The 13442-nt window shown below is 40.9% G+C and overlaps 1 protein-coding gene across 2 annotated transcripts in view; it reads left to right on the plus strand.

Moving 5' to 3' along the window:
• The first annotated feature begins 3512 nt into the window (after window positions 1-3512).
• The window catches only part of PGBD1 (piggyBac transposable element derived 1), a 38378-nt gene continuing 28448 nt past the window's right edge, over window positions 3513-13442 (plus strand). The window contains exons 1-3 of one of the 2 annotated variants that reach the window (XM_057494185.1): window positions 3513-3807; window positions 7318-7724; window positions 8928-9066. In XM_057494185.1, coding sequence (XP_057350168.1) covers window positions 7332-7724; window positions 8928-9066 — 532 coding nt within the window. In that variant the 5' untranslated portion in view covers window positions 3513-3807; window positions 7318-7331. Of the gene's footprint in view, window positions 3808-7084; window positions 7725-8927; window positions 9067-13442 lie in introns of those variants that run through there. The other variant, XM_057494184.1, reaches the window with a different exon arrangement.

The raw sequence follows: 13442 nt of genomic DNA on the forward strand, positions 1-13442 counted from the left end.
TCCATTCAGAGGGAAAGAACCCAGGAAGAATGAACTTCCTGCTGATCAGCCATTTCTATTTGGGTGGTGTCCTGTAACACCCAGATACAGAGTGGAATGAGGCATCTCTGTGTCCCCATTTCCTGCTCATTCTCATAAAAAATGATAGTTATATAGCTTGCCATTATAAAAACAGTATGGAAAACTTGGAAAGTAAAAAAACCACTCTAATTTTCACTTATAAAAAAAAATCACTGCTTTATTAACTTTTTAACAATTATGATAAGTTGGTATTGATAATTTTGTATTCTCTATTTTTAAAATAAGTGTCCATGTTAAAATATCTCCATAAATTCTTATTAACTCATGTTGTCTATTATAGAAGTTCATATATATGGTGAAAACTTTGAAAAACAGAAGAAAATAAATCTTGTCTCATGGTCCAGATATAACCACTTAATAATATATTTTCAGATACTGATCTTTTTTCTTTTTTTTTTGGTACCATTAATATACAATTACATGAGCAACATTGTGGTTACTAGATTCCCCCCATTATCAAGTCCCCATCACATTACCAGAATCACTGCTTGTCTTCTCTCTGCTCTATTGCCTTCGCCTTGCCGCCCCCCCCACCCCCACTACATTATGTGTGCTAATCGCTAAGCCCCTTATTCCCCTTCTCCCTCCCTTCCGTCCCCCTCCCACCTCCCCACCCCAGTCCCTTTCCCTTTGGCAGCTGTTAATCCATTCTTGGATTCTGTGAGTCTGCTGCTGTTTTGCTCCTTCAGTTTTTTCTTTGTTCTTATACTCTACAGATGGTGAAATCATTTGGTACTTGTCTTTCTCTGCTTGGCTTATTTCACTGAGCATAATACCCTCTAGCTCCATCCATGTTGTTGCAAATGGTAGGATTTGTTTTCTTCTTATGGCTGAATAATATTCCATTCTGTATATGTACCACATCCTCTTCATCCAATTATCTACTGATGGACACTTAGGTTGCTTCCATTTCTTGGCTGCTGAAAATAGGACTGCGATAAACATAGAGGTGCATATGTCATTTTGAGACTAGGAAACTGCATTCTTAGAGTAAATTCCTATGAGTGGAATTCCTGGGTCAAATGGTATTTCTGTTTTGAGTTTTTTGAGGAACCTCCATACTGCTTTCCACAATGGTTGAACTAGTTTACATTCCCACCAGCAGGGTAGGAGGGTTCCCCTTTCTCTGCATCCTTACCAGCATTTTGTTGTTCCTATTCTTTTCTATGTTGGCCATCCTAACTGGTGTGAGGTGATATCTCATTGTGGTTTTAATTTGCATTTCCCTGATAATTAGGGATGTGAAGCATCTTTTCATGTGCCTGTTGGTCATCTGAATTTCATCTTTGGAGAATTGTCTGTTTGTGTCCTCTGTGCATTTTTTAATAGGGTTATTTGCTTTTTGGGTGTTGAGGCATATGCGTTCTTTATATATTTTGGAGGTTAACCCCTTGTCAGGTATGTCATTTACAAATATATTCTCCCATACTGTAGGATGCCTTTTTGTTCTGCTGATGGTGTCCTTTACTATACAGAAGCTTTTGAGATACTGATCTTTTTTTATGCATAGAAACATTTTGTTTTTTTTTTACTGGACTTTAATTATATCACGAACAGTTTTCATTTGTAACAGGACAAATTTGCTGGTTCCTAGTCCAGTTCTGCCATAATCCTGAGTGGGTAACCTGCCATGTGACCCTTCTCTGACCACTGAGATTTAGACCAGGAAGAGACCCCTAAACCAGGCTTCACCATTTAGATACATCTAGTTTGATACTGAATCACAGATTCTGATTGGTCTCTGTTAGGCATTTGAACTAGAAAGTAATATAGAACTGGAACCATTTCTGTTGTCACATAAAAACCAGATAGATATAAGCTAGCCCAGCGAGAAGCAAAAGAACGCAGCCAACTCCAGAATGTGTTGGCAGGAGAGGGGTGTCCCATAAAGGCTCAGAAAGATTCAGAAGAAACATCTTCAGCCTTCAGCTTCTGAGGTCCACCTACTGCTGGTTTTGGGAGTCCATGGGAATGTTATGTTTCCAATAAAGATTTTTTTAAACTTAGTTTGACTGAGCTTCTGAACTTTTCCAACAACAACAAAAACACCCTGATTAAGACAGCCACATCATGGAAGATAATTTTTAATATATGTTGCACAGTATTCTATGGAATATGTCCCCACTGCCAATCATTTATGTTACCTATAGTTCTGTCATCATAAACAATACCTCAGTAAACATCCTTGTATATACAACTTTTCTCATTTGTAAAATTATTTTCCTTAACTTAATTCCCATAACTAGAATAGATGAGACAAAGAGGAGACATATTTTCTAAGACTTTTGATGGATTTACCAGATTGCTCCCCAGAGAGGTTATACGAATCTGTGTACCCTTTTAGCAGTATGTGGAAAGGACCATTTTTCCACACCCATTTCAAACTTGGGAATTATTAATTTGAGTGACAATTGGGTACATACAAAATGGGTCTGCTTTTTAAAGGGTTTTTCAGTATATTTTTACTATCAAAATTAAACATCTTTCCATATGTTATTCAATCATTAGTAATTCTAATTTTATAAACAGCTATGTTCACATTTTTCTGAAATTTTTCTATTAGATTTTCCCTTTACAGCAGTGCCCTTAAAATTAAATGGAGCTGTATATAAAAATTTTAAATGCACATGCTCTTTGACAGATCAAGTCCAGTGTGTCGTATTTACTCTAGAATTATAAAAGGACATAAAGATGTTCAGTGGTGTTCTGTGCAGCATTACTTATGAAGAAAAAAAGAAAACAATAGGGATAGTTAGTAAATGATGATATGCCCAAATAATGGAATATTATTCAGCTGTTAAAAATGTAAGCAGATAGGGAAATCTCTGCAAGATATCTTAACAGAAAAAGCTTAAGGTGCAAAACTATATTGTGATCCCATAAGTGTTTTAACATATATATATACACCCAGTCACTAAACAAATTTATTGAGTGCTACCATGGGGCTGGTGATATCCCAGGGAAGACATACACAAAATACTGAAAATAGTTAACTGGGGAGTCGGACATTTTTCATTCTATAGTCTCTATGCAATCAGTATGCATAGTTCATACACAATATGTATATTTAAATTTTAAAAATTAATTTGTGCTGCTTTCTGTATTACAATTTTTTTTTATTCATCTCTGTCCCACAGCAGCCTGTGAGGACCCTAAAGACAGAGGCTCAGTTTTGCCTTTACCATCTTGTTGATTTTTAATTGAAATGGGTTGCACAAATGGGGAAAGCGGTTGGGCGTCGAAGGGGCGGAGGGGGTCGGCCCAGGGCACCAGAGAGACGTGCGGCCGCCTTCCTAGAGAGGCGCAGAGCCGACCGGACGCGGCGCCTAGGCCGCTAGTGCGGCGGGGGAAGCCGCCCTGGGCTCCACGGCCGGGTGCAGGACGCGCCCGCGAGACCTTTCCGCCCCGCGAGGCGCAGCGGCCCGCACTCTTCGCAGGCCGGCCAGCAGGATCCCCGCGACTGTGGAGATCTGGGCCTCCGCACCCCGGGGGGAGCCTTTCACGAGATCGGCCACGTCTTTGTTGTGTAGGTTCCTTGAATTTTGGTCCATTAACCAGCTATTAGACACGCACTTGCCGACTGCCCGCTGTGTGCTGTGCGCTAAAAGTGCTGGGGTGCAATCTCGGTAAGGTACGTTCTGGGCCCCCCAGAGCGTCTTGGCTACCGGCGTATCCTGTACATCCACGTGCATTCACCAAGAGTCCACGGTGTGTGTTCAATACCAGGTACGTGCCCGGCTCGGGGCGCTTACGCAGAGATAACCTCTGGCATCCAGGAGCAGGGGTGATGGTGGTAGTGGTGGTTGGTGTGATCTGTATACAACATGGAGAGGGTGTGTGGCAGCTTTGGGCTCACTTTTACGTGGGAACACCCTACCTCCACCTGAATGACTTAGTGGACAGAAGAATTTTCTCTGTGCATTAGGTTTGGGGGTGGCAGTTGGGCTGGATCTAGGGAAATCAATCCTGTTAGAAGGGCTGCCCAGGCCCTAAAGTACAAGGTGAGTGGGGAAAAACTGAGCAGTCAGAGTGGCAGTGACGTGAGGAATTTGGGAAGATCGTGGCTTTCTTGGAGGTAGGGACTGTGTCTTTTATTCTTGTGTTGGCATTATGCCCGGAAAGTAATGACATGCTGATATGTTTATGGAGTGACAAACCAAAAAATACCGGCAAAACACAGTAAAGATCAGATAGTGGGGGGTTTTAATTAGTTCAAAGAGGAGCAGTTGAAAGCCGCGTTTTGGTGGGGGAGATTGTTGAATATAGTCCGAGTTGTGCTTTAGGAAATAGTAATCCAATCACGATATAGTGGGAGGTGAGGCAGGAATACTGCACAGAAAACTATTGTAATAGTGAATGTAAATGGTAATAAGGGAATAAAAGGAAGCAATGACTGGAAGAGGCATTTTGGTGGAAGAATCAGCTGGACTCAGAGTGATTGTATAGTGGGGCTATTTTGGAGCCTGAATGCCTAGAGGATGGTGGTGATACCAAAAATTGGGAAAGCTGAGTGATTGCATCTTTGAGGGGATTCTGATTTCAGTTTGGGATATGTTAAAATTATGAGGCAGAAGAAGACTGAAGTTGGAGGCATTGTGCTGGCATTTCAAGATAAGAGTCTGAAATGTAGAAGGCAAGTTAGAGCCAGCCAGAGATTTGAATGTTCTTAAAATAGAGATACTGAAATTGTGATTAATGAGATCATGAAAAGAGAGAATAAGGAGAGAAAAGAACTTGAAGCATGCCTACTATTTCAGTATTCTATGGTTACATTAAAAAAATAAAAAATAAACTCCCAAACTTAGGGGCTTTAAACAACCTCAGTTTACTATTTCTTACAATTGTGTGGGTTGACTGGGCAGTTCTGCTGCAGTTACTCATGTGGCTACATTCAGCTGGCAAATCAGCTGGGGACTGGGCCCAGCTGGGCTTTGGCTGGGGCCCCTGGGCTCTCACCCACGTGGCCCCCCTGCGGGGCTGGCTTGGTTTCTCTCGCAATATGGCTGGCTCATGGCAGTGTGCCGAGAACTACAAGAGCACTTCCTCTTACAGTGTCCTTTCTGCCATATTCTGTTGGTCAAAGCAAGTATAGGCCAGCACAGATTCAAGAGTAGGAAAAATAGACTTGACCTCTTGATGAGAAGAGTGACAAAACTCATCACAAAAGGTCTTAGGGGATGGGAGAGTTTGGGTATACTGTATCTCACCTACATTTAAGGTGGAATAGTCTGTGAAAAATACAGAGATAGATGGTCTTTGAGAGTATATTTAATCTGCCCATGAAAGCAACCATCTGGCTCCTCCACAGATAAAATTATCCTTTCTTACCAGCTAAAGTATAAGCTGCTAAAGCATTCTTATTCTTAGCCCTTCTTCCATCATATCCCTCACCTTAAATCCCGTACCTCCAGGCTCAACACCCTTAAGAGTTCAAGGTATACCTGTGATCAATTTAACTGACAATAAAGGCAACCAGGCTTAGCTTTTGAGCATGACTTACAGTGGGTACAAAACATACATTTGTTACATGAGAGTTTTGATGCTCTTGTAGTTTATGTTTCTGACCAGTTCTTTTTTTTTTTATTTTTATTAAGGTATGATTGATATACACTCTTATGAAGGTTTCACATGAAAAAACAATGTGGTTACTACATTTACCCATATTATCAAGTCCCCACCCATACCCCAATTCAGTCACTGTCCATCAGTGCAGCAAGGTGCCACAGATTCACTATATGCTTTCTCTGTGCTACACTGTTCTCCCCATGATCTCGACCACACCATGTGTACTAAATATAATACCCCTCAAACTCCTTCTCCCTCCTTCCCCACTGCCCCCCCACACCCCTCCCCTTTGATAACCACTAGTTCATTCTTAGAGTCTCTTGAGTCTGCTGCCATTTTGTTCCTTCAGTTTTGCTTCATTGTTATACTCCACAAATGAGAGAAATCATTTGGCATTTGTCTTTCTCTGGCTGGCTTATTTCACTGAGCATAATACCCTCCAGCTCCATCCATGTTGTTGCAAATAGTAAGATTTGTTTCTTTCTTATGGCTGAATAGTATTCCATTGTGTATATGTACCACATCTTCTTTATCCATTCATCTACTGATGAACACTTAGGTTGCTTCCATTTCTTGGCTATTGTAAAAAGTACTGCGATGAACATAGGGATGCATATGTCTTTTTTTTTTTTTGGTATCATTAATCTACAATTACATGTGGAACATTATGTTTACTAGACTCCCCCCATCACCAAGTTCCCCCCACATACCCAATTGCAGTCACTGTCCATCAGTGTAGTAAGATGCTGTAGAATCACTACCTGTCCTCTCCATGCTGTACAGCCTTCCCCGTGCCCCCCCCAAATTATGCATGCTAATCATAATGCCCCCTTTCTGACCCCCCGTTATCCCTCCCTTCCCACCCATCCTCCCAGGTCCCTTTCCTTTTGGTACTTGTTAGTCCATTCTTGGGTTCTGTGATTCTGCTGCTGTTTTGTTCCTTCAATTTTTCCTTTGTTCTTATACGCCACAGATGAGTGAAATCATTTGGTACTTGTCTTTCTCCGCCTGGCTTATTTCACTGAGCATAATACACTCTAGCTCCATCCATGTTGTTGCAAATGGTAGGATTTGTTTTCTTCTTATGGCTGAACAATATTACATTGTATATATGTACCACGTCTTCTTTATCCATTCATCTATTGATGGGCACTTAGGTTGCTTCCATTTCTTGGCTATTGTAAATAGTGCTGTGGTAAACATAGGGGTGTATCTGTTTTTTTCAAATTGGGCTGCTGCATTCTTAGGGTAAATTCCTAGAAGTGGGATTCCTGGGTCAAATGGTATTTCTATTTTGAGCTTTTGGAGGAACCTCCATACTGCTTTCCACAGTGGTTGAACTAATTTGCATTCCCACCAGCAGTGTAGGAGGGTTCCCCTTTCTCCACAACCTCACCAACATTTGTTGTTGTTTGGCATATGTCTTTTTGAATCTGAGAAGTTGTATTCTTTGGGTAAATTCCAAGGAGTGGGATTCCCGGGTCAAATGGTATTTCTATTTTTAGTTTTTTGAGGAACCTTCATATTGCTTTCCACGGTGGTTGAACTAGTTTACATTCCCACCAGCAGTGTAGGAAGGTTTCCCTTTCCTGACCAGTTCTTATGCCTCAGATGTACATTTGGAAAAACATTTCTGAAGCATAGACACCAGCTAAATGAACCTTTTCCTAGCCTTTAAACTCAGTATGGATGAAGCTCTGCCAGGTCCCTCTTCTGAGAGTGGAGACAAGCTTGCGAGAGTGAAGCAGGAAGATCCCGCATGGGAGCAGATGTGCTCACGTGAGCGCTGCTCCCACAGTCAGGAGATTTGCCGCCTGCACTTTCGGCGGTTCTGCTACCAGAAAGTAACTGGGCCCCGGGAGGCACTGTCCCAACTCCGAGAACTTTGCCATCAGTGGCTGAGGCCAGAGACACATACCAAGGAACAGATCCTGGAGCTGCTGGTGCTGGAGCAGTTCCTGACCATCCTGCCTGAGGAGCTCCAGGCCTGGGTGCAGACATATCATCTGGAGAGTGGGGAGGACGTGGTGACTGCAGTGGAGAATCTGGAGAAAGACACAGGAGACACGGGACAGCAGGTAGGAAGAGGCTGTGTGTGGTGGTGTCGAGAAAAAATGAGGACTGTTTGTTAACTTTTTAACTTTTTATTTTTAAAAAATCCATAGCCTATGGAAGTATTGGGAGAACAGTACAGAGAACACCTGAAATAATCCTTCCCCATTCCCCACTTGTTAACATTTGTTTCATGCTTTGCTCCACTTCTGTGTGAGCAAGCACTGTCTCTCTGTGTATTTCTTTCTCTATGTATGCACACTTATACACACACACACATGCATGCTTGCATGTTTTTTTCGTGAACCATTTGTGGGTTAGTTGCAGGTACCAAGTCCCTTTAATTCTGGATACTTCAGTATGTTCCAAAGAACAAGGACATTCTCTTGTATAACCAGAATACAATTACCAAGTTTCAGGAAATTAAAATTGTTATGATTCTTTCATCTGAACAGTAGTCCTTGTTCAGATTTTGTTATATCATTCCAATAGTGTTCTTTATGGCGGTTTTCCCCCCAAGTCTAGGGCGCAGTCCTGCATTGCATGTTGTATTTAGTTGCCATTTCCTTTGTCTCCTTGAATCCAAAACAGTTGCTCAGTTTTTGTCTGTCATGACACTAGTATTTTTGAGGAGTGCAGACCAGTTATTTAATAGAATGCCCCTCAATTTGGGTTTGTCTTATGTTTTCTCATGGTAAGATTCTGGTTGTGCATTTGGCTAGAATAGCACAGAAGTGATGTGTTCAATTTAGTAGGTCAGGAGGCACGTGGTGATGGGTTGTCTCATTACTGATAAGGCTAAGGTGGTTGTCTGCCAGATTTCTTCATCATAAAATTACTGTTTTCCCCTTTGTAATTAATAGGGGAATGTTTTGAGACAATGTACCTATCTATTCCTCATTAAACTTCCACCCACTAGTGTAAGCGCCCATCTGGGTTTTGTTTAGTTTTTCTGGCAGGGATTCTTTGCCTGTCTTGTCTTTCTCATTTGTCACTGTATCCCCCACAAGTAGAACAGGGCCTGGCTCTTAGTAGGTGTGTGGTCCGTATTTGCCAAATGAATGAATGTCTACCTTGCTATTCTGTCTTACTGGCTGCTGCTTTAAAGGAGTAAATGGGATTTGTCCAGTGTTCCCTTAAGACTGTCTCTAACTGCTATTCAGTCCTGTTTCTATCAGGATGACTTTTCAAGGTAAATATTTTGTCCCCACGCTTCTGTCTACACTCAGGGACACGACATGAGCCTACAGGTGGCAGAATCTCAAGGAACCTCTTTGGAAAGTCAGAGCCTTCAGGTCCTGCCCAGGATAACTACCTTGAAGTGTGAACCTCCAGACCTGCCCCAAAAGAACTCTCAAGAAGTGAGTGGTGAGTGCCAGAGGGTGAGTTTAGTGAGGACTTTGGGAGCAGGCCACTGATGGGTGTGTGGTCTTAGTAAGAACTTGTTTATCTGTATCCTCAGGTTCTTATGTTTTGTTTTATCTATCCATGTAGCTAAACAAGCTTTTAAAAATATTTGAAATTGTAAAATGTTTGAATCTTAGTATCTTCTTGTCCAAAACCCTCAGTTAATAGTTAAGAAAACCAAAACTAAGAGAGTTTAAATGACTTGCCCAGAGTCAGCAGAGGCAGAGCAACATCTAGAATTTAAATCACCTGACATTCTGACCAAAATCCTCTACTACATGTCTCTATTCTACACTTCTAATTCTACAGTTATATGTGTTTTAAATATTTACGTGGTAGCTTTCTATAAATTTATCCTTTCCCCATGGTAACATTGTCTTCAGTATCTTCTCTGCCTCCAGTATTTCAATCATTTTAAATACAGCTTTAGGCTAAAACAGGTTCTCTCCTTTCTGTACTTGGAATGTACCTTCCTGCATGCAAGGCTCTCTCACTTTCCATATTCACACTTCTCTTCCAGTTTAAGCCCTCCCAACTGTTGGTTATATTTCAGCTCCATGCAGGCCTCTGGCAGTAGCTTAGGTCATGCAAAGAATACAAAGTCTGGGGTCTGCAGATAGACTGGAGAGAACAGACAAAAGTAAAGGGAAGTTCAAAGAGGAGAACTTAGAACTTCACAGTTTTAGGCCTTTGTGGTGAGGACTGCAAACATTTTTTTCTTCCAAAAGTTGTTGGGAACTATTGACTTTCTTCCCTGGAAGATGCAAGTATGTTCAAAATTATGCATATGATTTAAGAGAGTTCATAATTTACCACAGTTGTGGTTTATTAGTCACCACACTGGTAATCTGTGAATATTGATATTTTGACAGTAAGCATAGAATAAATGATTCACGTAATAAATTATATGAGAACATTAAAAGGATATAAATAAATAAAATATATAAGGCTCAAATTACTTAGTATATTTGCCCATTGTACCATATATAGAACATGATATTTCCCTACTTATTAGGCTGATGGTTCTATCATATTTCTTCAGTTATGAAAAACCACTACCACATGAAGCCCCAAGTGTTTTGTTTATGTGAAGTAGTTGAGAGGCAGTAGGGATAGTCCTGAGAATTGGGAGGTTTCTGGAGTGGGGAGCCTTGAAGGATGACAGGATTTGCAGTGGAGCAGAAATGGGATACGCATTCCCATGAACCTATGAGATGATAAACGTACATCTGCTGAAACTGATTTCATTTCACTTTTACCGGACAGGGATAGTGACGAATGGAGGTGAGTAGTTGTCAGGATGGTGATGATGATTGGCAGAAAGGTACCAGCAGTCATAGGATATAAGATTTCTTAGTGGAAGTCAATGCTTAAAAAGCCTCATGAGATGGCTCATAGAGTGGACTCCAGCAGCATTCACCTGGGCAGAGGAACAGTTTCCTGGGCTCCTCTAAGCCCCCACAGGATGCACTGCTGCTGTGGTATGTGTAATCAGGATGAGGATGCTCTCTGGGCCTCCAGGAAGCATGCCTTGTCCTTCTGAACAGCTATCTACATCCTGTTAGCCCCGCCCTAATATTCTGGAGTCTCTAGCTAAGGGCCTGCCTGCCTACTAGTTATAACTCCAGCACATTTCCTCAGGTTATCTGAGACCAAATGAATGAAGATCAATTTCCCTGGCTATCTGCATCCCCTCCTCCTGTGCTGGTATTGTCAAGAGATAGTAAGTCAACCAGCATATCTGGTGGGTAGGGTTTATTTAGGTAAAGAGTGCATGGGAGGAATGTGAAGGTCAGTTGGGGCCATTTTATGGGGTCTGTAAATTCGAACCAGGAGGCTCAGACTTTATCATTTAAAAGTTGGTTGCCATTGAAGCCTTTTTTAAAAATCAAAATTGTGATTTATAGTGATTGTATTATTTCTGATATATGTGTTGTGGCCTTTCATTCTCACCTATCACAGAACACTAGATTTAAATGAAAACTGGCAAAAATGAAAAAGTTTTGCCAGTCTCTTAGGGCTCAGTTGTAATTGGTTCCTGGTGTAAGACACATTGTTAAGTGTTCAGACACATTGTTGGAGATGTAGGAGGGACCTTGGGGTACCATCTGACTCACTCCAACTTAAGCCCATTTTCTTCTGTTCTGCCTTTATCAGAGATATAGAGCAATGGGTCACTGTGGTGTTTGTAATGAAATTGCATATATTTGAAAACATTCCTCTACTTCTTTCCAAGGCTCAACCTTAAAGCTCTTCCACCTCAGGAAGATGATGAGGAGCAAACACAGTCTGATTTGACCTTTGCTCTCTCAAATTTCCCATCACCTTTTATCTCTCTCCTTACTGACTTTCATCTTTGCCCCCTTCCATTTTCAGTCGCCATTCTCCTGCCTAACTTAGCCCTTTCTCTGTCAGCAGGCCCACTTCGCACTGTGCTCTTTAAGTTATTGGGTTTGGTTTTTGTGTATGCATCACGGGGAGCTAAGGCAGTAACAGTGCAGCAGGGACAAGGCTGTTTTTCCAGTAAATTTTATGCCCTCAGAATAGGAAAAAACAGCAAAAAAGAAATTCTGTAGTGATCCATATGTCTGGAACACAGAAAAGTGATGCTATGTTCTCTGTTACCTTTTGGGTTAGAACTGTCACATGTCCTCTTTAGTCATTTTTTTTTTTTTTTTTAATAATTTTTTATTGAAGGGTAGTTGACGCACAGTATTACATTACATTAGTTTCAAGTGTACAACACAGTGGTAGAACATTTATATACATAATTCTAGGTTCCAGCTATCACCCTACCAAGCTGTTACAATATCTTGACTATATTCCTTATGCTATACATTACATCCCGGTTACTTATTTATTTTACCATTGGAAGTCTGTCCTTTTGTTTTTTTTTTTTTTTGTGAGGGCATCTCTCATATTTATTGATCAAATGGTTGTTAACGACAATAAAATTCTGTATAGGGGAGTCAGTGCTCAATGCACAATCATTAATCCACCTCAAGCCTAATTTTCGTCAGTCTCCAATCTTCTGAGGCATAACAAACAAGTTCTTACATGTAGAACAAATTCTTACATAATGAATAAGTTACATAGTGAACAGTACAAGGGCAGTCATCACAGAAACTTTCGGTTTTGCTCATGCATTATGAACTATAAACAGTCAGTTCAAATATGAATACTCATTTGGTTTTTATACTTGATTTATATGTGGATACCACATTTCTCTCTTTATTATTATTATTTTTAATAAAATGCTGAAGTGGTAGGTAGATACAAGATAAAGGTAGAAAACATAGTTTAGTGTTGTAAGAGAGCAAATGTAGATGATCAGGTGTGTGCCTGTAGACTATGTGTTAATCCAAGCTAGACCAGGGCAATAAAACATCCACATATGCAGAAGATTTCTCTCAGAACAGGGGGGGTGAGGTTCTAAGCCTCACATCTGTTGATCCCCAATTTCTCACCTGATGGCCCCCCTGCAACTGTGCCTGTCTTAGGTTGTTCCTCCCTTGAGGAATCTTACCCGTCTCTGGCTAACCAGTCATCTTCCGGGGCCATACAGGGAAATGTGAAGTTGGTAAGTGAGAGGGAAGCCTTATTGTTTGAAAAGGTTAGCTTTTTACTTCTTTGCATATTTATGCCCTGTGGCTTCTATGCCCAGCATTTGTCTTGAGGTATCTTTACCACTTGGAGGAGTTATGATACTCGGTAAATTTGATATGAGGCACGAATTCTATTTAAGGGTTGTAATTAGGAAGGAAGAAGAAAAGCTATAGAAGTAGCAGGCGGAAGAAAACATGGGAAGATTGATTATTTCTTTGACAAATCTTCTTGTAGAGTAACTTCAGCATATATAGGTTTTAAGCTACTACTTAAATTGCGCACACACATTAACATAATAGGAGTATAGTTACATAACCAAAGCATATCTGTAATTACCAGCCATCTCCAGTGAAACCAAGAAAACCAGTTAGGCACCTTAGGCATTTGTGAAAACTTATCTGTGATATGGTGGATATTGTCCAACTGAACTTGAACAGTCTGAGAGAAATCAGACAAATTAAAACAACCCATTCCTGGGGACTGTTCACATGCCATATGTTCTTTTAACAGTAAATAGTCTGTAGTTGTAAGAGTTTGGAGCGCTACAATTTGCACTTCTCCAAATTCATGGTTGAGTTCCAACAGTATAGATCCAGTCAAATTTGTTGTTTTACTGTATGCACAGGCCAGCTTAGATATCTCCTTTCTCATTCCCATGGCAAGTCCAGGAACTGGTGGGATGAGTGCATCTACAGCTGTAGCAGTGCGTGGATCTTTTTTGGGGTTTTTTG

This window comes from Manis pentadactyla, chromosome 16 (genome assembly GCF_030020395.1).
Source record: "Manis pentadactyla isolate mManPen7 chromosome 16, mManPen7.hap1, whole genome shotgun sequence".
Classification (NCBI taxonomy): Eukaryota; Metazoa; Chordata; class Mammalia; order Pholidota; family Manidae; genus Manis; species Manis pentadactyla.